At 33.2% G+C, this 25,551-nt stretch overlaps 1 protein-coding gene across 1 annotated transcript in view; it reads left to right on the forward strand.

Moving 5' to 3' along the window:
• Positions 1-20,509, forward strand: part of LOC145242794 (uncharacterized) — a 37,308-nt gene extending 16,799 nt beyond the window's left edge. The window contains exon 3 of the mRNA XM_080105927.1: positions 19,343-20,509. Coding sequence (XP_079962053.1) covers positions 19,343-20,362 — 1,020 coding nt within the window. The 3' untranslated portion in view covers positions 20,363-20,509. The remainder of the gene's footprint in view (positions 1-19,342) is intronic.
• Positions 20,510-25,551: the final 5,042 nt, after the last annotated feature.

Genomic DNA, 25,551 nt, shown 5'->3' on the forward strand with positions numbered 1-25,551 from the left:
CTTCTATCGCCTTGGTGAGGGCGGTGATTCCCACCGGTTCTTCGTTGAAATTAGTAGAGAAACTGAAGGAGTAGCTGCGGCTACAATGGTCGGTACCCCAGAGGTATAGTGATTGTTATGAGGAATGCAGCCTGCTATTACAGTCAGTTGAGTGAGGTCTTTGTCTCCAATGAACATGGACAATATTTGATGCAACTGCTGTGACAATTTATCCAACTTCAATTGAAGGAGCAAGTAGTCGTCCATCGTGTTATGCCCTAGAAGTCCTCTCATCTGTCGCAAATGTTGGGAGGGTTTCTGCTCCCAAAGATAGACCATTAAAAGCTGATTGAGCCAGGTTGTTTCCAAAGTATCGGTACACTCCAAAATAGCTTGTTTCAAGGATTCATACAAATCGTCGCTGGGTGGGGCTGCCAAAATATGCTCACTCTCCTCAGTGACCTATGAATGATGAAGGAGTATATCTGAACCGAAAAAGAGATTTTTGAAAGAAAAAAAAAAAAAACATGTGGCACGTTGTATGGAGGCATCTTAAAATGAATGGAGTCTGCTTTATGTCGTAGGATTGCTTTAGTCTTTACAGTGACAAAGTAAGAAAAAATGAGTTTTACATCAAATTAGATATTTTGGGTGCGTTTTTCTTCTAAAATATACTTATTTTAGAAAAATATTGGGGTATTACTTTGACAGCACCCAACAAGCCATAAGAAGTTATGGGACAAATGGAGAGAAAGAAAAACTCGAGAGAAAGAAGAAATTGCTTAAAGCACATGAGATATGTCATTTCTTGGTGCGTGGAATTCTCCATATTGTTGAAGAATTTGTAGCTGGTATTCATACTGGTTTCAGGTTAATATCATGTCGCCGGGTCAACATTTATAGTGGAGCTGTCGAATGTTGTCTACCACTTTGGAAAAGTAATATTTGTAGATGAACAGAAATAATCCTCACTAAGTGTAGGGAAAATTGTGGCTTACCATTAAAGTGTCCATGTGTGTGTGCATCATGTGAAGTCGAGCTGTCAGGTGGAAGGAGGAAAGAATCAAGATGACGCCACCTGCAGCTTTTATAACTGGGTAGTCTTCCAAAGTGATGAAAAGTCTCACAGCTTGTGTGCAAAATCTTGCCACTTGGCTCCATAAAAGAAAGCAGTGGGGAAAACAGGGACAGATGGTGACGAGAATCCTTGGTGACGGTTGTATGAAAATTCTTGGAGACTTGTGTGATACTGTTGTTTTTTATTTCTTTTTTCTTTCTTCATTCATTCCTTTTTTTATGTTACAAGTTATTTCAGCGTTATGGACAAATTCGACCTAAAGTTGAACGGCTCCTCCACTGGCCTGTCTGTTGTTGTCTCAAAAGGCTGAACGCATTTGCAGGCTGTCCAAAATAAAAGAGCCTGTATTAGTTATCCCATTGAGATACATATAATGAGCCTATGCCATGTACCAGCAACTTGGATGACGTGGACCAGGAAGAAATCAAGCAGGCACTATATGCGGCCTTTGGTATAGATCCCTTCATTGCCTGGAAACAATTTACTGAATGAAGGCTCGAACCAGGCAAAAAAAAAAACAATTATTGTAAATTTATAAACTCCCACAGTAATATTTTCTTTTTTTGACCAAATTAGGGGGATGGCTGTACCACCATTCGGTGGAGTGAATGACCGCATACTAGGGATGAACTTTTTGGTGAGTTTTCCAACTGACAACGGTCACCTACTGTGAGCGTCTCTGAGGCTTAATGAGCTTGAACTGGACGAATCACTAGAACAGATCCTGAAACATTTTCAAAGACTCGGGAGCAGTTGTGGCAGCTATAAAAGCACCTGAATCAGCAACAGAAGGATCAAGATACTATAGATGTGGTGGACCCAACCATTTTTCCAAGGACTAGCGAAGCTGGGACAATGCAGAGAACACAAATGACTAAGGACTACGAGGACAAATACTCTGCAAGAAGGTAGGCCACATAACGAAATTAACCTTGGCCTAGGTCAGTCAATAGATGTGGCACTGCATGTGGTTCATCTAGAAGAAGTGGACGGCATACAACACTCAGCACCTGTCAACAGCAGGTGTTCCTAGTCAATAGTTAGTGCTGATCGATGATGGACGAAAGCTGAGCAGCAGTGGAAAGACTAAACCAAGACCAGATAGCCAATGTCCATTTTCAAAGCAGACATCCGGGTGTAAAGCAGATTGTATTTCATCAGATTAATCGACCTGCAAATGTCGTGAAATCCATTGCAAAAGCCTGTGAAACCTGCCAGCACCTGTTCACTGAACAAGAGGGAGACTGAGCACAAAAGACAATTGGAATAGACTGGCGATGGATATAATCCACCACAATGGTGAGAATGTTTTTATGCTTATCGACTGCGATCTATCTAGGTTTGCAATATGGCAGCCACTGTGTCGGCAAGATGCGACCACCGTCATCCAAAAATTAGAGAGTGTCTTCATTGCGCTACGCCCATAAATGGAGATACACACCAAAAATAACGTTGCATTTATTAGTGAGAAGTTCAAGAAATTTGTGGATAGTTGGGATGTACATCTGTGGTTTTGATGTGCTTACTTCAAAGTGGGAACTGGATCATTGAACAAAATCACAGAACTGTTAAGACCATTGCAAAGAGGAAGAACTTACAGTGTCTGAGGTGATCTACTGATACAATGTAACCCCAAAAGATGACGTTTCATCTTCCATAGCACCAATGCCTTGGGATAGATACCATGTCAGGGTGAATAACATTGAAGCCAACCTGCTGCCCAAACTGGAAGTGACCAGAAAGAAGTTTAAGAAGAAGTTTAAGAAGAAGTTGATGTTGTTTTGGTCAAAAACCTGTGCAACAGGGGTTCAAGATATGGTACTGAACGCATCACTGAGGTAACCAACCCACAATCAGTGCGCATTGATGGTGTGCCCTGTCACATAAAAAAAAAAACAGCAACACAATCGCAGCCACCATTGGATGACGAAAGTGAATTGGATTCTGAGTGGGGCATCACTCTTGTTTACACCAGCTTCATCAGGCAATGATTCATATATTAGCAGCCTCTGGGCGGATGCAGTGATTCTCAACCCTCAGATGAAAGTATACGTGAGGATGAAGATTGCGTTGTTCCTCTTCGAAGGAGTAAGGTGGCCAAGACAATCGCCACCTCCCTGTCCTGTATATGACAATGAATTCGGAAGAAGTGTAGGAAAAATTGTGGCTTACCATTAAAGCTGTTGGCAAGAGGGAGAAAAGAATCAAGATGGTGGTGTCGGAATTTATCTTGCTTCCAGATAAATTCGACGCTAAAGTAACTAAGCTGAAAAAAAAGCATGAAACAAAAGAGGGGGGGGGGGTAAAGAATAAAATATAAATGTCTTGCTTTAAAACGAAGAAGAAACTTTATTTACAATAAGTTGCAAATTTTTCCCTTTGCGGGCATTAAACTTAAAACGTCAATGTAACATATAATGAAAAAGTAACATGTAAAGAAAAAATAACATCACTGCTGGTTCTTATAAAGAAGTTGTGTGTATCCATTACGAATACAACAAGAATATACAAAATAGTGGTATCTCCCATTCATTCTCGCATATGAAGTTAATTTCAGGAGCGTACTCACAATTGAAAGCCTGTTAGACAATTGGCCTTTTTCTTTTTTCTGTTTAAAGTTCCTTGAGAATTTTCCTTCCTTGCATGAAAACACGTATTACAGGACCAAGACCTCGTCGCTTGTCCGGATAGGAAATTCCATAATACCTTGTCACGTAAAAGGCATTTTCTTTAAATTCCACTCCTTGTAAAATAATAATAAATAAATACGTGCAGGACCGCAGCCACGTAGTTAATTTCCAGAAGCCTGTCTCGTCACAGCCGGGTATAAATTTCTTGCCGGGTTTACTTCTTTCAAGGAGGGCTCTTCAAAATTCCATCTTCAGCGCCGGGCAAAGAACACGTTCTCTCTCCTCGACAGCAGAATTTCAAAAGAGCGCGAAATATGCGCGGAGCTCGTGACGTCATCACAGAGCTAGCATTTCTCTTTTCTCCAAATTGAAGGGAGTTTCGTACAAACCGAGAATATACGAAACTAAAAAGCATAATGGATATAAAACACAAAAAATCATATATAAGAACCAGATAAACAATAATAAATGTAAACAGGGGGGATGCACCATTATGGGTACAAAAAAAATTCCAACAGTGGCAACCACAGCTTTTATAACTGGACAGTCTCACAAAGTGACGAAAAGTCTCACAACTCTTGTGAAAGATCTCACTGCTCGGCTACATAAAAGGCCACGAAGAGAACAGAGATAAAGAGTGACAGATGATGAATTGGAGACACTTGTACAAGAATCCTTGGAGACTGTTGTTGCATGATACTGTCTTGCCTTCTTATTTTATGATATTTTTTCCTTCCTTTTTTTGTGTTACACGAACTTGAGTAGCTTACAAACTATGAATTTATTACATGCAACATATACAAACCATGCAACATGTACAAGCCATGCAACATGTACAAACCATGCAACATGTACAAGCCATGCAACATGTACAAGCCATGCAACATGTACAAGCCATTCATGAAAGAAAGTCAGGAAGATCATGTTCTCAACATGGTCATTTCAAGTTTAAAAAAAAAAAAAATCTGACTTCAATCCGACTAAAAACCAAATATAAGTACCTGAATTTCAAATAATTTCATTTTTTTTATTACTAGTAGAAAATTTTGTAAACATATGGACGAACACTGTGCCATGGCGGAGTGTAATAATTTTCAATGTATGGAAATGTAAACGTGCTTACATATTTATTCCATGAATTTTAAAATCTAAATGAAAGCAAACCAGCAAATACAATGTTTTTTTTTTGTTGTTGTTTTTTCAAATAATTGAATTAAATTATAATTCTAAACGCTATTTATGGCAAAAAGCTTCAATATTGTTATTTTTAGCTTTATATTTTTATTTGTAGTCCCTCCTGGCTATTTTAACTCATGTAAACGACAAATTGTAAAAATAATTATTGTAAATTTATAAACTCCCACAGTAATATTTTCTTCTTTTTTTTTCGTATTTATTCTTCAAAACATTTTCTACTTAATAGTATATTAGAAAACAACCGAATACATGTCAACTTATGTCACGGTAACATATATTGAGCGAATTTCTAACAGTATTTTGTCTAGTTTATTATTTATAATACTTTTTCCCAAACGTACCCTCTCCGAGAGACAGTCGGCTGCCATTTTGAATTTTCCAATACATCGGTAAACATTGCATGTTTTTCGAGCTGAATAAACATGTTACACTGAATAAAAACACGTGAATTATATCCAGTTAGGTAGAAAAGTAACTTATCTTGCCTTTGATAACATTTATTTGTTCTATATTTGTTTTTTGACAACTTTTTCGAATCTATGTGTACAGTAATACAAACCCAAAAGTTTTAATTGTCAAAGATTTAAAAAATAGTGTTTTTCAAAAAAATAATGAAAATGATTTTTTTCGTGCTGATCTGAAAGTTATTAATTATTAATAACATATTCAACGGAACATTTAAAATTTGGATTTTACATCTCAGAATTTGAAAACAACTCTCTCTCTCTCTCTCTCTCTCTCTCTCTCTCTCTCTCTCTCTCTCTCTCTCTCTCTCTCTCTCTCTCTCTCTTTCTTCGCCCTTCCCCATATAGGAAGTGTATGTTCAGTTCTGGCTTTTTATTTCATGATTTAGAATGTACATAGGCAACAAAAAAATGTATATATGGATAGTGAAAAAACAAAACAAAAAAAAATCTTTATAAAGGCTATTCTTCATTTATTAATCGATGAAAATTTGATATTGATCACCTGAGTTTTGGTAGATTTTTTAAAGAGAGACTCCGCCAAACCTTACACCCCACCTCCATTTTATTCGTCGCTGCCTTTTGGTCAAAGTGTAGTATCTGTTCTTCAGATGCTGCACTTCCATTTCTTGTTCTCTTTCGGTGGAGGAGAAATCCTTCACGACTAAGACAATTTTTATTTTTGTACCCTTTCTCCACGTTAAAAAACGACCCTGGTGTCTAACTCTGCCCCGTGGGGAGGCAAAGTAAATAGGTACAATAAACTAACCCTTTTCTGAGAGAGAGAGAGAGAGAGAGAGAGAGAGAGAGAGAGAGAGAGAGAGAGAGAGAGAGAGAGAGAGAGAGAGAGAGAGAGAGAAAACAAAAGGACTGAGAAAGTGAACCTCCTAGGACTGGGCAGAACTGTATCTCAGCCCAATGGCAACAACAACTACTGTCGAACTGATTTTCAAAGATGTATCTCCAACTGATACTAACACGCACTCATACAGCGCCATTTAGTTCGTGTATGAGCGTAGTAGTAGTACCTATTTATTTACTATGCCTCCCTAGACACCAGGGTCGTTTTTTTTTTTAACGCGGAGAAAAGGTACAAAAGTAAAAACTTGTCTCAGTCGTGAAGGACTGATCCTCCACCGAAAGAGAACAAGAAATTGAAGTGCAACATCTGAAGAACAGATGCTACACTTTGATCTTGGCCAAAAGGCCAAATGAGCGTAGTAGTATGAAAAGCTTCGTTATAAAAAAAGGTGGGAGGATTAGCAAAGTTATGTCCCCTATCGGAACTCACTAATAAAGGAAACCATATATATTGGCTATAATACATTTCTAAATAAAGACTGCGCGTGAATGTTTACGTATTCGCTACAAACACAAGAATATAAATAACAGGTCTGTATGCGATTTTCTATTATGACGATCGAAACCTCAATATAAGTATGTTTCATGAGCTAAAAAAGCTGTCCTTCAATTTAATGAGATATAAGAGTAAGGGTAAAGATTGGCGGTCTAAAATGTTTCTTAAAAATTCGAATAATACCAATGAATTTACAATAATATATATATATATATATATATATATATATGTATATATATATATATATATATATATATATATATATATATATATATATATATATATATATACACTTATCTTGTGTTTCCTTTTGTAAAATTAAATATGTTTTTAACTCTTTTTCAAGATGTCTTTTAACATGTTTTATTAATCATTTGTTCATATTATAAGCTCTATTTCCTTTTCGGTTTTATTGAGCTTTTACATCTGGCTGAGTTTATTTTACTTGTAAATATTAACTCTTTAATATTTATAATATATTTTAAGTTTACCATTTTGATTACCTTGGTAAACTTATTGTAATTTTTATTATATATATATATATATATATATATATATATATATATATATATATATATATATATATATATATATATATATATACAAAACCTTAATGGAGGTGGGGGTTTAAAACTCGTTGCTATGGTTTCAAAGGATCTGAAATAACGGCACAGAGAGACTTGAGTCCAAGTATTACTCATCTGTTATATCTCCCCTCTTTTGGAAATAAGGGACAATTATAAATATCTCCACTATCAAATTATCTTTATACACTGTGAAAATTACTTTATGTATGAAAACAAATAAAGGCCAGAGGGTTTGGGGGAAATATCAGATATTTTTGTAAATTCATATGCAAAACTAGGAAAACAAATAACTATTATTGAAACATTTTATGGCTGTAAAAAGTGCCAAAAATAGACTCTGAATGAAGGAAGATTCCCTTAATGTTCATCTTAAAAAGCAAATGTCACATAGCCAACTACACAAGTCAGGTCATTACCTTTCCAACGAGCCTTCATTTGTTTATTTCTGATTAATAATAGCTGAGATTTCAAACTTGTAAAATTGCCAAAAAAAGTGGCATATCTATCTATCTATCTATCTATCTATCTATCTATCTCAATATATATATATATATATATATATATATATATATATACTCGTAGCCAAATTGAATATTGAAATGCTCATATCCATAATATTTATACATAAAAATTTGCAGGCTTTTTGAAGATTATAATACTATTCTATGGTTAAAATTTTATGATAATTAGTAAAAAATAACCTATATTTTCAGACCAATAAAATGTGTCCAAATTTGCTTACATTTGTATATTTTGTATACACTATATATAGTGTCCTGGCATGCAGCTTCAGTTATTCTGCTTCGATTGCCTCTCTTGTATTGTAATTTTTGCAGTATTCTCAAGAAAGATTCTAAAAACACTTCATATTTCATTTTACTCTCAGTAAAACCGGCAAACTTAAAAAAAAATCAAAAAAAATCCCACCAAAGCTAAAAACGGTAAAATTGGAACCACATTTCTACATATTATGACGTAAACAAAGTAAACAATACGATTTTCAAAATTCTCTAAAAAATTTAGTAATTCATCAATTTCTGTCAATTTTTTTACAAACTTATTTAAAAAAAGGGGGCTGACTATATATAAACGGTAGGTACAAAATGGTACGTGCAAAATGAATGGCCTATCCTAAAAATGCATAAACATTTTGATCCCTCCTTTCAATTACAAATTCACTAAAATTCAGGAAATCAACTAATTTTAAAGTAGTTATTAATTAACAATCACAGGATATAAGGAACCTATTATTTTGTTGTTAATTTTAATGAAAATGTATTAATTTTTTCTAAACAAAAACACCTAAAGTTAAAGTTTTAAGTACTAAAGATGCATTAATTATTGTTTTGCTTTTTCTTTTAATAAAAGCAAAGCATTGTAGATGTTAATAATTTTTTTAAAAATTCTATTTCAGGAGCCCCTAAAGTCCGTGTTAATTAAATCAATAAAACTTGAAGAAAAATTAATTTCTCGAACTATCGATACTATAGTTGAATTAAGCATTGTTTATTCAATATTTTCATCAAAAAATAATATAATTGCGAAAAAGTATTTCCTGTGATTTTAATAACAATTCCCACAAAAGTTTCAAATCTAATATTAAAAATACTTTTCTTGTATGCATGATGGTGAAGATATCAGTGTGAGAAAGTTTTTTTTTTTTTTTTTTTTTTTTTTTTTTTTACAAAGGCGTCACCACATTATCAAGGCCCAGAGGCCACTCAAGGATAAGGGTTAAAGAGTGTACAGTAGAAATTGGTCAATATAGTAATCATTAGTAATGAAAATTTGGTAAATTTAATAACTTATATGGAACGGCTCATCAAGAACTTATTTACTTTAGACTTGAACACAACCATATTGTAGTCAGTCGGAAAGCAAGAAAACGGAAGACAATTCCACAGGCGTGCAGTTCTAAGAAAGAAGCTTTGTTCATGGAATCTACGTTTAGGTTTAGGCATAGATAAAGAGTGGGGGAAATTATTGATAGTGTTTACAGCTAGACGAGTGTTTCTTGTGAAAGTTTGGCGAGGGGGGACCATAGATTGAAGCTCAGTTGAACACTTTCCATGAAAATAACGATACATCAGAGACAAACTCGCAACATCTCTTCTGTGAGATAGAGGTTGCAAGGAGGAGAAAAGGACATCTCCTACGAGGCTACGAAGTCTATTTTGAACTCTATCAAGGCAGGACAAGTCCTTTCTAGCAGCTCCTGCCCAGATGTGGCAACAGTATTCCATCCTTGGACGTACCTGGCTCTTATATAGGTAGAGAATAGCATCAGCAGTGAGATATCTACTGGATCGATAGAAAGATCCCACCATTTTTCCAGCGGCCTTGGCAACAGATTTGATATACGTGTTCCATTTAAGAACAGGAGTAATGGTCAAGCCCAGAAGCTTGTCAAAACTTGAGGCCTCCTGAAGACGAGAGCCATTCATTTCAATTGATGACAAATGTGAATTAGAATGTTGATGATGTAAAGAGAGAAGCTTGGTTTTAGATGCATTAAAAGTAACCAGCCACTCCTTTCCCCATTGTACTACGTGCTCAAGATCAGAGGAGAGAGAATTGGAGAGAACTTGGTCGTTTACTGTCTTAGATGTGCTACCATAAATGGTAGTGTCGTCAGCATAAATGTCTACAAATGATGTAAGGATATGATTTGGAAGATCATTAATGTAGATCAGGAAAAGAGTTGGGCCCAAGATGGATCCCTGAGGGACACCGGCATTAATACTGTGAGCTTCTGATTTTTGCCCCTCAACTACTACTCTTATGAACCTATCAGAAAGAAATGATTTAATAATTGAGAAGACTTTTCCAGCTATACCATAGCTAGCGATCTTATGAAGTAAACCTTTATGCCATACCCTATCAAAGGCTTTAGATATGTCAAGAGCAATTGCCCTAGAAAGATTGCCACCGTCGAGAGATTTGCTAATCCTATGCGATATAACTGTAAGGACATCTGCTGTAGATCTAGCAGAACGGAAACCATATTGAGTGTCACTAAGAAGGTTATTTTTGTTGAGATGTTTGATTACTTCTGTATTTAACACAGATTCTAGCAACTTACTCATGACGCACAGGAGACTTATTGGTCTGTACTGAGAGGGGGATGAGCGATCACCTGAATTCTTAAATACAGGGCATACTGATGAGATTTTCCAGGGAGATGGGAAACTATTCTCCTTAAGACAACGTTTAAACAGTTTTGTAAGTATGGGCGCTAATTCAGGTTGAAGTTTTTTGAGTACTATAATTGGAATACCGTCAGGGCCAGTTGCTTTACTCGAATCAAGGTTTTTGATTAGCTTCGCAACATCACATACAGATATACGTATATCACATAGCGTGTTTTCTGATACAGGAGGAAATATTGGGGGTTGGCGGTCTTGGTCGCAAAGGGTAGAATTAGCTGCAAAGTTCTTGACAAAGAGTTTGGCTTTGTCTGATGCTGACGAGATTACCTCAGGTCCATTGATAATAGTTGGGATGGAGCACACGCTTCTGTTCAGGATTCTGTTTGCTATTTGCCAAAACTGGTGGGAACCAAGCCGCTGCTCAGCTACTTTGGACTTAACAGATTGAGCATACAACACTCTTGCGTTCCTTATTACTTTCTTACAATGGTTGCTGGCAGTCCTGAAAACGGCTTTAGTTTCCATACATCTATTACGTTTGAAGCAGTGGAAAAAGTGATTTCTGTGCGCAATGGCAGCAGCACATTCTGGAGAGAACCATGGCTGGCTGTTAGGTTTTTGCTGAAACTTTTTAGAGGGTATGAAATGATCAATACCTACAATTAACCATTCAGTTAGGTCTAATACTATAGAGGACACATCCTTTTTAAACATGGAATGCAGAGGTAGATCAGATATAAATGTACGGAAGCTATCCCAGTCAGCCTTAGTGTATCGATATACTGTACGATGAAGAGGTACGTCTGGGGACTTATTACATTTCATTTTTATCTTGATTGATACAACAGAGTGGTCGGAAGATCCAAGAGGCGACAGAACAGAAACTGAACATAGTTCAGGGCAAGTTGTGAGAAAAAGGTCTAGTAGGCTCGCATACTGGCCGTCATTATCGGGCACACGGGTAGGTTCCTGAACAATCTGAGTGAGGTCATAGGCAATGGAGAAATCATGACAGAACCTCCCCTCATCATCGGTCTTGTTTGAGTAGGTCAACCAATTCGACGTTGTGAACATTGAAGTCTCCACATATGTGAATGTTAGCTGAAGGATAAGTAGAAAGGACTTGGTCAATTTTCTCAGATATGCTTTGAAAGATAGTAACTCCGCTGTTGTGGGGGCGATAGAGAGTAAATATAAATGCAGTAGTGTGAGCTAAAGCAACCCGGAAGCACATATAGGGTAAGTTAGGATCTTCCCTGGAGATGTCCCTCCCACATGGAAAGCTATCTTTAATATAGGCACATATTCCATGCCCATGGCGACCTTGGGGGTCAGTTTTAGAAGTTAAGTTAGAGTATCCTGAAATTGCAAACTCATCTAGGGAAATAGCCTGTCCAATGCCAGTTTCACTTAAAAATAAAAGGTCTGGTTTAGTCTCCTGTAATTGGGTTTCAACCTCTGGAAGGTTAGAACGAAGACCCCTGATGTTGGAGAAGGAGACATGGTAGTAGGGGTCTACGTTGGAAGTTGGAGAACCGGGTTTAATCGTGTATTTTATCTTGAAACTTGTCATGATGAAATTTTGGAATTTGTGGACTAGGTCGACAGATTTACTTAGAGCAGGACAGAGAGGGGAAATTAAGAGAGAAAAAGAAACGAAGAATTTTTTTTTTATTTGTAGCTATGATAAGGTAAAGCCGTAACAATTACCCACTAGTATGGCATCGAGAGGCCCCACCAGAAGCTACTGCATGGTCCAGAATCCATTCACCAAATGGCAATACAGCAGCCCCAGTACTTTGCACCTGCTGATAGGACAGCCTCCTTAGTGGTTAATCCAAGGTTCGGGTCCCTGACTATCAGGCGGATAACGTCAGCCCAGACAAAACGTTTACCTCCAGCACCCTTACTAGTGACATGGCTACAAGGATAGACATAGAAACAGAAAATTTCCGCCATCTCAGCCAACTGTTCGCAAAAATACTGCCAACCTAGAAAACAGCTTTTTCTTCTCCCTTTGTCCGAAAAATCACTCATTTAAAAAATGAAGACTGAGGGACAAATAAGAAGAAGCGAGAGTAACAGGAGCTGCCGATAACGCATCCACAATGCGTTTTCTACTCTCCATTAAAAAAAAAAAAAAAAAAAAAAAAAAAAAAAAACTATTAAGTATTGTACTTAGTAAAAGTCCGACAGACGTGTTTAAGGGAAAGTATGGTGATAGATTCCCCTCACACGAACTAAAAATAAGTATAATTCGTAATTTTTGCTATCAACTCGGTAGATAAATAAACATATGTACGAGGAAAAAAAAAAGCTAGCATTTAATAAAACAGAAATACACAAATTAAATACTGAAATAAAATGGAGTTGTTAATATTTTAAATCTAAAATAAAAAGCATGATTGAAATCACTTATCTCAACAAAAACAATTCCGTCTCCAAATTGCAAACTGCATTGAAAGAAATTCAGTTAGTAGCGTTCAAAACATTTTTTTTTTTTTTTTTTTTAAATTAGCCGTTAAAGAAAGTCGTGATTTTATTCTGAACTTAAGCTAGTAACGTTTTAAGAAGCTTACGACATAAAAGAAAAGGCTGATGGTGGGGAGGGGTTCTTCCGAAAGTAAGTTGGTGCCGTTATAAGTAATTTCAAGATAAGATGGAAGCCGGTATTGGACTAGAAAAAAGCTAGTATTTAATAAAACAGAAATACACAAATTAAATACTGAAATAAAATGGAGTTGTTAATATTTTAAATCTAAAATAAAAAGCATGATTGAAATCACTTATCTCAACAAAAACAATTCCGTCTCCAAATTGCAAAAAAAAAAAAAAAATTGAGAGCCAGGATCAATAAGAAAAAATAATTTAAAAATGGTATAATTTTTTATAACGATTAATTTAGAAAAATACAGATGGGTAGAATTATATAGCAGGAACATAGAAAAATAATTAAATTAAAAAATGGTAAAAATTATACAAATGTTCATGATAGAAATGTACTGAGGCACGGCTGGGAAAAAAAGAAAGAAAACCAGTCAACTCCCTCCAACTACCTGACGTCATCTTCAGACAGCCTTTTGACTTTCTGATATTTTGGGCTTCCATAAAATCCATACTTAGACGACTTCGTTTTGTTTTGTTTGAGCAAAGCCAGAATCTCTTTTGGGGTCTAATTAAGCTATTTTATTTTACATTTAACAGTTTTACCTGTGTACGTTCAAACAATTTCCGAATTTATTTCTTACCTTTTTTTAATGATTGAATTTTTCAAGCTTTATTAAAAAATGCTGAAGTTTCAGTCTTAAAACTTATAAATAAACAGACAATCTTACTGTTAATAATTGAAAAATATTCTTTAATCGATGTCGTTTTTGAATAGTGAATAATGGAAAAATTTAATTATAAATTGAACATGAATAATATTTTTGGTGCTAATGCAGAGAGTGATCCGCGCTATTTTTTAAATCGTATTTCCAAGTTTAATTAAAGTTTTATGATATGTTTTTTTATTCAATTGTAAGTACAGAATAGGTACAAAACACCCTCCCCATGTTAAGAATGGCTTTTTAAATAATGTTATTATTTCAGCACGATTCACTCTCTGCATACCATTTTTTCTACGGAAGGCCAATGACGCAGTAATCTGTTCGTATGTCACTGATAAAAATCATAGCATTACTCGTTTCTTTTGTCAGAACAAAATTATAATTTTAAACTAACTAACTGAAACAATTATGGTTTAAAAGTTAATTAAATTTCTTTGTGCATGGCATGTTTAATCAGTCTGTTTGTATTAAATAAAAATGTGACTTTTGTCAAATTTTGTATGGAAAATAAGTTTCCGATAAAATCAATTCAAGGATTCAGTTACAATTTTAAAAATAGCTTAGTTTTATGAATTAAAAATTGATATTTTCTAGAATACAGAGAAATAACATAAAAATAATTTAAATATTTTTCAAGTTTTTCAAGTTACAAATTACGATATTGAAAATTAATATTAAATGAAATTCCATCAGTTGATGGGTTCCATATCAAACTGAAAGTTAAGATGTTGTCTACTTAAAATATGAATTTTTTCTTGGATATTCTATCTATATATGTTTTCTTCATAATATTTCAAGTCAATAGTAAAACTTTTACTGTTATATATCACTTGAATAATGATTGAACAAAAACTTTAAAAAGATATAATATGTATTTGTACTAAGTTACTTTTCTATATGTTTAATGTTTTATAAGACCTGTGTTTTGTATATTTGTGATGCCTTGTTCATTTCTCATTTTTTCATTATAAATATTCTTTATTTTATCTGATCTTTCTCCTCACTACACAGTAAAAATGACGCTAAATTAATTCCATTTTACTAGTTTTTACTTGTATTTTTTGTTATGGGTGTTGAAAATTAGTGCCATAACTACTTTAAAACTAGTTAATTGGCGATAATATATGTTGTATTTGGAAAATGATATGAGCTAAATATCAATTATTACTGTAGTGGGATAAACTTCGATTTGCAAGAAACAAAATAAATACGAGTTTTTATTCATATATTCAGATGAATATCGGATGTTCCAGAAGCAGTAACTCTGATAACACCCGAGATTATCTCCCTTTTAATGCGTTTTTTTCTTTTATATATATATATATATATATATATATATATATATATATATATATATATATATATATATATATAAAGCAGAGAAAGATCATTTAAAATGTATTTGTACTGATGTCAGAGTATTTGCACTGATGAGCCAGGTTTCCTGTATGAGACATCTGTCAATTTGAATGAAGGAAGATTACAATTAATTAGTTATTATGTACAGAGGTATATTTGGGTGGTTTTAGTAATCGAACCTTCTGGGTGGTAGTTTGGTTCAGCTGGAACGCCTGAGACTTAAAGTTTGTTGTGCTTGATTGTCTTTTGGCTTTAGTTGTGTTGCCATGGGTGTGTGGCCTTCATCATCGCATCCTCAAGCAGGTCGTGTGTGGGGTTTATTGGGGATTTTGGTTTTGTATTACTATACACATAGATTCGAAAAAGTTGTCAAAAAACATATAACAAATAAATATTATGAAAGACAAGATAAGTTACCTTTTTACCTAACTGGATATTTTTTAGTGTTTTTATTTAACATGTTTATTCAGCTCGAAAAACATACAGTGTTTACCGATGTATTGGAAAATTAAAAAATTGTATTACTATACTCATAAATTCGAAAAAGTTGTAGAAAAAACAAATATATAACAAATAAATATTATCAAAGGCAAGATAAGTTACTTTTCTACCTAAATGGATATTTTTTAGTGTTTTTATTTAATGTAACATGTTTATTCAACTCGAAAAACATACAGTGTTTACCAATGTATTGGAAAACTAAAAATGGCACCCAACACTCTTTTGAGCATGGTAAGTTTGGTAAAATGAGTTAAAGATAAAAAACTAGACAAAATACTGTCAGAAACTCGCTAAATATATGTTACCATGACATAGGCTTACATTTTTTTTCTTTGTTATAGTCATTGGGTTATATTGGTAGGGTATGATGGCCTTCAAGGTGTGGTTGTTTTTATGATGTCTGTATCACTCACACTGAGATCATTATAATGTATTGTTTTATTGTTTCTTTGGCTTTGGTGTCATGTTTCTTAATGTTAGGGTCTCCAACTATGGGTGTGACCAGATATGGCAGCCGTTTTTTTATGGTTTAACCAAATAGACTCAAGGATGGGGATATGCCAGTGGTGTAATGTGGCACTGTCCAATAGTCCAGCAGGAACTTGAATAATTCTGGTTTCCAGCTTCGACCTTTAATTAGGGCTGCTTTGATGGACTTTTATGGTTCTCATAAAGCGTTCTGTTTCAGAATTGACTTGAGCCTATCTCCTGTGTCTAAATCAGTGACAAATTCCGTCTGTGTTTGTTTACAATATCACGTCAGCTGACGATAAATTTCCTGGAAAAGTCACTTCTGATTAAGGTTTAGTTTTAAAATATGCAAACAAAGAAATGATTTGCAGCGATTTTAAATGGTACCTCTTTTTTTATCGTAAATTAAACTCATTAATAAGAAAAAATTAAAATAAAATCGTGAGGTACATCCGAGCTTGAACAGGGGATCATTTGATCTGTAGTTGAATGCTCCACCACTAAATATTATAATAAATCTGTTTTTTTTAAGAAAAAATGATTTGTTGAAATTTTCTTATTTTCCTTGACCAGTGTAACGTAAAATATTCCATTATTCTTTTCTGTCTATAAGAGAGAAAAGCTATTTTTAGGATCGGATGTTTTTTTATTTTTGATATGTATTGGATGAATTTCTGTATAAAACATATCTAAGACATAAATTAGCTTTGTATGAAATTTGCAAAAGATAAACTCAGCCATATTTAAAAGATTAAAGATAGACTCAGCCGTATTTAAAAGATTAAAACCTAAAATTAATTTACAAAAGAAAAAAATATTTGTATACGTGAAAAAAAAGTTATAATGAAAAATGTTTTCACAGCGACATTAGGAAACTGACATGGTCAGATAAATTTTGAAGTTAAGCAAATTAATTTTATAAATGCCTTGAAAGAAAAATATTAGTTTTCTGGGTCTAATGCCTTGTTTATACAAAAAATGGCTTATTTAACCCCCACAATCAAAACAAATGCATGAATTTTACAGAAGCCCAAAATGTCAACAACTCAAAAGGGTATTGGAAAATGACGTTGGGTGGTTGAATTGTAGGATCTTAGATATAAAACTTACACTAAAATTTTAATCTGAAAAAACAAGGGGATGATTTTGGAATAATAAATTTTTTGTGTGTGAAAATATTAAATAATCAATGCTTAATTCAATAATAATATCATTAGTCCGAGAAATTAATTTTTTTTCGAGTTATATCGATTTTGTAAATATGAACTCAAGGGGCTTTTTTCTTAAAGTTCCTGAATTTTTTTAAAAAATTTTGTTACAGCAATTAATCTTTAAGGTTAGTCATTGTTACATTAATTTTTAAAAATTTTAATGAATTTTATTTTTCTTTTTTATGAAAATAAATCAAAATTCATTCATTTTTTTTTTACTACTGAAAACGATAATTTTAGTAAAGGTGTTTTTTTTGTTGTTGTTTGTTAAACAACATAATGCATTTTTACTAAGATTCAAATAAAACTAATAGGTTCTTTATATTTCGTGATCATTATTTGATAAATACTGATAATTCCATTAAAATTGGTTAATTCTCTGATTTTTTGTAAATGTTTACATAAAATGAGAAGTCAAAATATTTACACATTTTGATTATCAGCTATTCATCTTGCATGTATCTAGTAAAAACAGATTGGTTTTATCACCTTAATAGATACACGATTTCTTCTTAATGTTAGAGGGGAACCTATCTCCAATTCTATGCTTATTTATTTGGAATAGAACAAGACTTTATTTAAGTGAGATACTTATTATTTTCATCCATGTGGGGCAGTCACAGTGTAAAAAGGTGCATGGTTACATAATTATATTTGAAGAATAATTCTTATATTCTACTTCATATGTTTTCAGTTCTTTAATTTTATCTTAATTAACACATACGTTGATACTTCTTTATTGAATATATTAGTTTAATATATTTTATTTTATGATACTTTTTGGACTGAACTTTCGTAAGTAGCTCTCATTTCATGTTTCTCAATTTCTCTATCCCTTAAAAATCTGTGTGTACAATGGTTAGTACAAATGTTTGGCGATACTTGAATATTTATTAGTTTGCATATAAAATGACTAAAATAGTTAGAGCGGCATGAGACCATATTTTGATATTTGTTAGTTTGTATATAAAATGATAAAAATAGTTTAAACTGCATAAAGCAATATGTGGATATTTGTTCATTTGGATATAATACAATATTTTAATATTTGTTTGGTTATAAAATCATTAGAATAATTTCAGCTGCATGATGCATTTATTTAATATTTGTTTTTATACAAACGTATATAAAATGGTTACATAGTTAATGCTAGATATTGGTTAGTTGGAGTGTTGATTTTACGGCATATCAACCCTTTTCAGGTTATTTAATGCCAAATCCAGTGATTTTGAAGAACAAGTTTTTAATATAATATATTTGTTTTTTTGTTTTTTTTCAAGTCAGTTTCTATTTAATCAATAATTGGGACCCTAACAGGTACTACCACTCTGAGTCAAAGTGGACCTGGGAGCAATGGCAATTAAGGGGTGGCTCCACACTCCTCAATGCCGCAAGCTGTGGCCTCACCATCGGATATAGTTTAAGGTCATATCCAGGACCAGCTACATAATGCAATATTTTGATATTTGTTAGTTTGTATATTAAATGATAAAAATAATTTGAGCTGCATAAGGCCATATTTGTATATTTGTTAGTTTGTATATAAAATAATTGTCACAGTTTGACCCATGTAAGATCTCCACTCTGGTTTATGTTGTAGTATTTGAAACACTAACAGGCAAGCACTGTTTCTCGCCTTTAAGACTTTGTGCAAATGTGTGCAAATATTACAAAACTTTTGATGTGAAATAGAAATGTTCATTCAGAATGTTTATTTTTTCATACATTACACACACAACTATTTTTGTAAGTTATATTTTGCTTCTCGTGTTTATTGATGTCTGATTTGTTAAATGATATCTTTTATTTTGTCTACAGGTAAATACAAAAAATATTTTTGTAACATGTGTGACTTATAATTGACAAGGAACTCTACTTTTAATAAACACACATGAATCCACACTAGGGGGCCCTCTCATTTGCGAAATTAGTGGCTTATCACTCACAACAAAATGAATTTTACAGAAATCAGTATTTTTGATACTCATCATTTTCATCAGGAAACTCATTTTAAATAACACATGATGTAGCCAAACTCATGTGATCAACTCATTCTAAAAAACATTTTAATTTCCTATGAATCAGATGATTCTGTTGTTGATATTAGTTTCCTGGTGCATGTTAAGATTTCAAAAATCTTAAGTGTAAGTGTTTTTGTGAAACGATCAGGTTTCAAACTTTGCAAAAAAGAAAACATGAAAAAACATACTGGAGATAAACCTTACATTTGCCAAGTATGTGGTTCATCGTGTATTGCAAGATCTCATCTCAAAATACATATGCGAATACACACTGGAGAAAAACCATATTCCTGTGAAGTGTGTGGATCAGCATTTACAACAAAACCAAATTTAAATCGACATATACAAATTCATAGTGGGGAAAAACGTAATTGCTGTGATGTATGTGGCTCATCATTTACAACCAAATCTGATCTAACAAGACATGTACTAATCCACACGGGAGAGAAACCGTATTCATGTGAAGTATGTGTCTCATCGTTTACAACAAAATCTGATTTAAAAAGACATATCAAAATTCACACGGGAGAGAAACCTTTTTCTTGTGAAGTGTGTGCGGCATCGTTCACAACAAAATCTGATCTAAAGAGGCACATACATGTACACACGGGCGAGAAGCCTCATTCCTGTGATTTATGTGATGCATCATTTGTAAGAAAACATGACTTAAAGCTGCACATACAAAAACACACTGGCGAGCGACCATTTACTTGTTGTGTGTGCAGTTCATCATTTACAAGAAACAATGAGTTGGAGAGACATTTACAAATTCACACTGGGAAAAAACCTTATTCTTGTGAAATATGTGACTCTGCCTTTACAAGAAAGCATAATCTAAAGGCTCACAAACAAATTCACACTGGAGAGAAACCTTATTCTTGTGAAGTGTGTAGCTCCTCATTTGCAAGGAAAAATAACTTAAAGGCTCACATGCAAACACACAATAGAAAGGGTTTCTCAAGATTTACGAACATTAAGAAATTTTCTTCTCCAAAAGCAGCATTGACCAAAAATTCTTACAAAACTTAAAATTCATTCAGACAGCTTGAAATCTGATTGAATAAAAAAATATTGAAAAACTATAATAGTTGTTGATCAAGTGGTACATCTAGGAAACACCATTAATCCCTAACAATACTCCAAACGAAATTTTTGAATCCAGTATATATATATATATATATATATATATATATATATATATATATATATATATATATAACGCTGAATGTGTATATGTGTATGTGTGTGTGTGTCTGGTCACGAATAGGCTCCTATATGGTTGATTATTTTAAAAAACTGATTACATATAATGATAGAAGATGTATTGAGACACAGGAATAGGTATGTTTGTAGGTATGAACGGTGGTTCATTAAAATTGTGGGGTCTGCGTTCGCGCCTGGTCCACAAAGTATTGAAATAAAATTTTTAAAAAAGTTTACAAGTGTTTTTGATATAGATGTACACAAGAATACTTATGTTTTAATTTAAATAGGGATGGTATAATAAAATTGTGGGGTCTGCGTTTGCACCTGGCCTCCATAGAATGGAAATAGGCACAAACTTTAATAAAGACTTTTCATATCTATCTGCATAAGTATACTTTGATAATTATGTTTCAGTTTGAAGAAATATGGTATAATAAAACTATGGAGTGTTCGTTCGCACCTGACCTCCATAGAATGAAAATATGTCACAAAGGTTTTTTAATATAGATCCACAGAATATTGTGATAAGTGTTTCAGTGTGAACAGGTATGGTATATAAATTATGGAGTTTATCTGTTTTATTTTTACTTTCATCATATTTTGCTTTGGTTTTGATACCTCCAAATTCGAAGCTATCTCTTTACAACCCTTCCTTTTCATAACCTATCATACTTTAATAAATCAGAGTCCATTTTCTGTAGGCTGTTTTTGAACCCAGTCAACGACGGGTACTTTCGCTAGTATATATATATATATATATATATATATATATATATATATATAGTCGTGATTTCAAAAGAAAAAAAAGTATTTAGGTGCCATCAGCTAGAATTGAAACCGAAACCGTAGCATTCAAAGCTGGTGACCTTTCCCCTGTACCAAAGTGACACGTATATAAACTAATTAAATTTAAGAATTAAAAATAAACTAAGACGAATGTACAAAATGTATAACGATTTTTTCAATTTTGACCCATTTTTAACCCCTTAAAATCTATTTTAACTGGCTTAAGACCCATAAAAGAATGGCCTGTAAAAAAACTCCAATCATTTGAGGCTCTACTGCCACTCTGTGACTTTTAGTTCTGGAGGAGATAGAGTTTGAAAATATAGAGACAGACAGACAGACAGACAGACAGATCAACATATAGCCGTTACTTGCATTTAGAATTCCATAGCTAATGACATTCTTTTTGACATGTTATTTTGAATGAATTTAATATTAAACTAAATTCATTAAACATTCTCGCGGAATTACTTTACTCTCTTTCCTCTATTATCTACATTGTTCGTCTATGCGTCTCATATGTTAGACAATTTTGTGAACAACTTTCAATTCATATGTTGCAATTTTACTTGTACCACTTGTTAGGAACACATCAGCATCGATTGATTTCTTCCATGTCTTCCACAGGTTGGGAGAAATTCTACCAATATGGGACACATTTTTGAGTGATTTGAATAGCATATGCTGGCCAACCATATGATTTGAAACGTCATTGTGCCACATAATTTTATAAAACAAACAATGTTTTTCACCCAACATGCTGCAGCCAGGATTGTGTCCTTTTCATATTTTGTAACTGAGGACGTCTTTCTGTCATACAAGAATATTAAGAGAAGTCTGATGTGTTTATTTATTGCGGACTATTATCCTCATCTTTTTTAGTTGTTGTTTCACAATGTTTTGGCCAACTATTCCTCTGGCCTTCGTCAGATGGTAACTCCGAATCTTCTAACTAATATATATATCATTAGGTATAGACCCGACGATGGAAGATCAGATAATAAATAAACATGGATTTATAAGCCCAAAAAATCCAACTTTGATCGCCCTTCGAGGCCCATGGTGCAGTGGATAGAGATGTTGAATCTCTACGGTTTCAGGTGAGAATTGTCTGAAGATAGCGGTTTCAATCCTATCCAAAGCCAGCCAAAGGTTTACTTGGCCAAAACGTGGTGAGATGACAACAACTATTGAAGGCAGTAATTGCTGAGAATGCAGTTAGGAGATTCGGAGTTCCTATCCCGTCATGGCTACCACCTGACAAAGGCCAGAGGAATAGTTGGCCAAAACATCGTGAAACAACAACTAAGAAAGATGAGGATAATAGTCTGCAATAAATAATACTGATCTCAATAATGAATTCCAATTAAATAATATATAAGTCTGATGTGTGTCTTTTACATACAGGTCCCCAGGTGTGCAGTTCTGAGAGGGAAGTTTTGATCATGGAATCTACAATTAAGTTTAGGCACGAATAAAGAGTGGGGCAAATTATTGATAGTGTTTTCAGCTAGACAAGTGTTTATCGTGAAATTTTGGCATGGGGGATAATAGATTGGAGCTCAGATGAGCACTTGCCAATCTAGTTAGCCTCTTTGTATTTAAGATTAAAATATATTTAATTCTGTGAATGGTATTTTATATAAAACTTCAAAACAGTTTATCTTTTGAAAAAAAAACAAAAAAAAACAGCAGAAAGATCTTTAACTAGGTAGGGCCAAAAATGGACAAATAATGATAGGGGGACATAGTTTTAAAAGCCAATTTATCATAATTTTTTTGTAGGTTTCCGACTACGTTTTGATTGTATCTGAAAGATTCAAGACTAAAATTAATTTCCAAAAAGGAAAAAATATTTGTACAAGTAAAAAAAAAGTTATGAAAAATGTTTTCACAGTGAACTAACTAATTCAGCTAAATTTTGAAGTTAAATTAATCCATTATAAACATCCTTTGAAAGATAAATATTAGTTTTCTGTGTTTATTTCTAAGTGAATCCGTTTACTCCTGTTTTAAAAGTGCAGGTGCTTAGACACTAAATCACTATGTTCTATTTGCGGTTCTCACTTCTTACTATCCTCGATTTGCATAACTGAAACGAACAATCTGAAATCTCTTTCACCTGACCGAAGCAAATGAAAGAATGATACCCACACACAAAAGTCCGGCGTCTTTTATCTCTCCTGCAAATCAGTACCAACCGGATTTCCTGTTCCATCACGCAGGCACAGTGTCATTTGTGCATTGGACACGACAGCAACCGGCTCGTCATACATTGTCTACACAAAGATAATCAGTAAAGTCCTAAGATATTGATTTAATTTTAAAAAAATACACTGTTTGTACAAAAAATAGTTTAATTAGCCCCCAAAAGCGAAAGATTCTTGCTTTGTTCAACCGAAAGAAAACAAAGTCCTTGTCACATGGATTATACAGAAGCTCAAATTTCAGACTGATTGAAAATGATATCAGTTAGTTAAAAGGAGGTAAGGGGTGCTGTTTTGCTTTTTTTTCTTCCATATATGCATCCGTACATTCCTATCGGTTGTCTATTTCTTTACAATTTTTTTATTTAATTATTTTTCTATCTTCCTGCTTTTAAATTAAAAAAAAAAAGGTTTTATTTTTCAAGATTATATAAAAATTATGTTGCGCTGAAAGTTTCACGTTTGTGCAACCAAGTAAAATATTAGAATCGTACATATAAAAATCATGTGAAACCTGTAATTAAAAAAAAAAAAGTAGAAATATTTTTTTGCAATTATAATTTTTTTTTTATGTGAAAATATTAAATCAACGATGCTTACTTCAATGATAATATAGGTAATTTGAGAAATTAATTTTTCATCGAGTTATATCAAATTCATTAATACAGACTTTAGGGGGCTTTTTTGTAATGTTCCTGTAAAAATGAAATTTCGTTTTAATTGTTATATTTTACGATGCTTTATTTTAATTTAAAAAAAGCAAAAATAAATTCAAGCATTTTTTTACTACTGAAAACCATAACATTAGTAACGGTATGTTTTGTTTAGCCTAAATAATACATTTCAACTAAAGTTTAAGTAAAAAATAATCGGTTCCTTATATTCCATGATCATTATTTGATAAATACTGAAAATTTCATTAAAATTGGTTAATTTTCTGATTTTTTATAAATTTTTAAGTAAAGGGAGGGGTCAAATGTTTATACATTTTGAGCATCGGCATTCATTTTGCATGTATCTATCTTTAACGTTGTTAAGGTGTGACCAAGGTCAATTTAACGTGGCTTACCTTGTGCGTTTCTGATTTTAAGGTTTTTTTTTTAAAATCTTTTGTCTTTTCAACAATCACAGGAGACCAGCTAATAGGGAAAACCGGTAGACTTTGTTGCTATGTTTATTTAGGAAAAAAAAAAAAAAACAGAATTGCATCTATTTTTGGTACTTGTACAGTTTAATCAAGACATTAAAAAATGAAAATATCGAAAAAAGTTTAAATTGTATGTATCCGTTATGGAATGAAGTTCTTCGAAAAACAATTTCACTTACTTTCATCAAGTAGTTTTTGTTTGTTTTTTTTACAGCGAAAAAACAATTTGTTATGATACCGAGCAAAAGGTTCGATTTTTAGGAAGAAAAGCTAGTATTAAAGATGGGGAGGGAGTATCGGCGCTTTACATGGAGTTATCTCCGCGTGGCGTTTATAAAATTCAAACAAAATTTAAAAAAATATCCAAGATGTCTGCCTTTAACGCGCTCTAATAAAAACGTGTTTTTCCACTGTAAAAACAAAAACAAAAAAAAAACCCAAAAAATACTCGATCAAATCAAGTGAAATTTTTTTTGGAGATCTTCAGTTCAAAACAAATACGTACAATATAACCTTTTTTCGATATTTTCATTTTTTAATGTCTTGATTAAACTGTACAAGTACCCTATTTTTTATTGTCATTTAATTGCTCACCTACTAAAGCATTATGTGACACAAGGTCGTTTTTAATTTGAGGAAAAACTAGCTCCCCAAAATGGGTCACTTTGAAGCTAGGCAAAAATAAAAATTGCCTTAGTATAGGCCCCCCACCAAAAAAATAATAATAAAACAAATAAAAAAAAAACTCTGCATAACACTGTTAGAAACTAGCTCAGTATATGTTACCGTGACATAGGCTGACATATATTCGGTGGGTTTTTACAGTATTTTGTACAGTTATTTATTTTTAACTCATTTTCTCAAACTTACCG

The sequence above is a fragment of the Euprymna scolopes genome, chromosome 21 (genome assembly GCF_053919585.1).
Source record: "Euprymna scolopes isolate OS-2025 chromosome 21, ASM5391958v1, whole genome shotgun sequence".
NCBI lineage: Eukaryota > Metazoa > Mollusca > Cephalopoda > Sepiida > Sepiolidae > Euprymna > Euprymna scolopes.